Source organism: Rhincodon typus, chromosome 6, assembly GCF_021869965.1.
Source record: "Rhincodon typus isolate 14 chromosome 6, sRhiTyp1.1, whole genome shotgun sequence".
NCBI lineage: Eukaryota > Metazoa > Chordata > Chondrichthyes > Orectolobiformes > Rhincodontidae > Rhincodon > Rhincodon typus.
The window spans coordinates 17774807-17777158 of record NC_063337.1 but is presented as its reverse complement, the minus strand read 5'-3'; the positions used below and the strand labels follow the sequence as shown (position 1 = coordinate 17777158).

Sequence of the window (2352 nt, the reverse complement as noted above, 5' to 3'; positions counted from 1 at the left end):
ACACAGATTCATATCTGTCAGTGCTGCACATAAGTAGTAGGACCACACATCCACTTAGTTGCCACTTTGCTAAGGCAGGGATGAATATTATTAACACGAGCAGCAAACCTGACTTACCATTAGCGTCATGAGAGTACTCAACCCCTGCCACTGTACATCTTCGGAACACCATTTTGTTTTCTGTGAGTGTTCCAGTTTTGTCAGAGAAAATATACTGTATTTGTCCCAGATCTTCTGTGATGTTTAGTGCCCGGCATTGCAGACGAGAATCAGTCTCTTCATCGTACAGGTCCAAGTCTTGATGGATGAAAAATACTTGGCAAATTTTAATAATTTCAATGGAGACATACAGTGAGATTGGAATCAACACCTACAATAAAACAATTGATTAAAAAAATTACAACATAACAGCAAAACATTTCCACTGTTAGAATTACAGCGACCTGACTTCCAAACAAAAAAGCATTTTTCCAGCTCAGCAATGTTGCTACGTCAGCTTGACTTCAGGTCAATGAAAGATAAGGAGATCATCCATGTTCAGTTAAGAGGGAATAGATCGGCTTTAAAAGAAAACTTGCATTTACTTAGTACATTTTCTTGATCTCAGGCCACCCCAACATGCATTAAAGCCATAGAAGTACTTCTGACATTCAGTCGCTGTTGTTGCAAAGGAAACCCTGCAGAAATTCGTACATAGCAAGATCCCAAAAACAGCTCTTTGAATAATAACAAGGTAATCTACTTTCATGATGCTGAGTGAGGAATCAATATCAGCCAGGACATACACCCCTGAGCATCTTCTTCAGTGCCGTGACTTCTCTTATATCACCTAGATTATTTTCTCCTTTCACAGAATTCCTGCAGTGTGGCAGCAGGCCACTCGGCTCATTGAATCCACATTGACCCTCCGAACAGTGACCCATTCTTGTAACCCTGCATTTCCCATGGGTAATTCCCCTAGCTTCTACATCCCTGGACACTTTGGGCAATTTTCTATGGGCAATCCACCTAACCTGCACATCTTTGGACTGTGGGAGGAAACCTGAGCACCCGGCAGAAACCCATGCAGACACGGGGAGCATGTGTAAACTCTACACAGACAGTCACCTAAGGCTGGAATCGAATCTGGGGCACTGGCACTGTGAGGCTGCAGTGCTAACCACTGAGCCACTGTGCTGCCCAGCCTTATAATAGTGTAATTTGATTAATTGGATGTTTAGTTAATTTGGTGAAATTGTTCTGAAATTAATAAAAGTGCTGGGTTTTCCATCAGTGGAAAAAAAAAGCTGAGTTCCTCATGTCTTGTGGCACAGTGGTAGTGTCCCTACTTCTGGGCCAGAAGGTCTGGGTACAGCCCCATGTGTGTCAAACAGGTGTCATTCCATGTTTGAACAAGTTAAGTCACCAAAAAAGGAGCTGAATTCTGCCCCAGTGGATGTAGGATTCTGGACAGGAAAAGAATCCAGAAGGGAAAGGTGGAAACTGATATGCATGTTATTTTACCAATTTACCGTGAAACCACTGTAGGTCTTAAAAAGTCTTTAGCTGCTGAATTCAACATAGGGGCAGCAGTGAATGAAATACTCCTCACACAAAGCGTTTGACAGAACTAAGCAGATGATTGAAAGTTTCCAAATTTGGGTATTACAGTTATATAGTAACAAGGCAAATACAAAATAAAGAATGTAAATTATGACAACTTGTATTTATTAAACCCCCTTAATATAACTCTCCCAAAATACATCACAGGAGCGTTATCATGGAGAATTTGATGCTAAACCAGGCAAAGAAGGAAGACCAAAATCTTGTTCAAAGAGGTAGGTTTTAAGAAGAGTCTTAAAGGAGAATATAGAGAATAGGTTTCAGGGAGGGAAATGTCAGTGCTTAAGGGGCTAGAAAGCTGAAGACCATAACCATTAATGCTGCACTGGAGGGCATTAAGGATATTATGTTGCCTTTTTTGGGCTTGAAGGTTTTATTTCTTCAGTCATTGCTAGCTTTGGAAATGTGGGAAATTTCGGTAAAAGCCTTCAACCCATGACAATGCTGCTGGATGATTATGGAGGATCATTTTATAACGAGAAGAGATATGCAAGTAAAGCGTATCTGCCCTGTTACCTGTAGGACAATTATCATTGTGAAGAACAAATATAATCCAGATAAAGCAGGAGATAAAGCTTTGCCATTGCTGCTGAGAACATCAAATACTGGCCGCTCATCGCCATACTGTGCTACCCAAAGTCCATGGCCTGCGTAATGCAAACAAAAACAATGTTAGGAAACACTGGCATCCAAATCAAGGTAAAACAGTACATTTTCTACTTAGATAACAAGGTGTAGAGCTGGATGAAC

At 40.9% G+C, this 2352-nt stretch overlaps 1 protein-coding gene across 1 annotated transcript in view; it reads right to left on the bottom strand.

The window, feature by feature from the left end:
* Positions 1-2352, bottom strand: part of atp10a (ATPase phospholipid transporting 10A) — a 209487-nt gene that overhangs the window by 107822 nt on the left and 99313 nt on the right. Inside the window, exons 6-7 of the mRNA XM_048597761.1 lie at positions 2119-2249; positions 118-370 (exon numbers count right to left, since the gene is read on the bottom strand). Coding sequence (XP_048453718.1) covers positions 118-370; positions 2119-2249 — 384 coding nt within the window. The remainder of the gene's footprint in view (positions 1-117; positions 371-2118; positions 2250-2352) is intronic.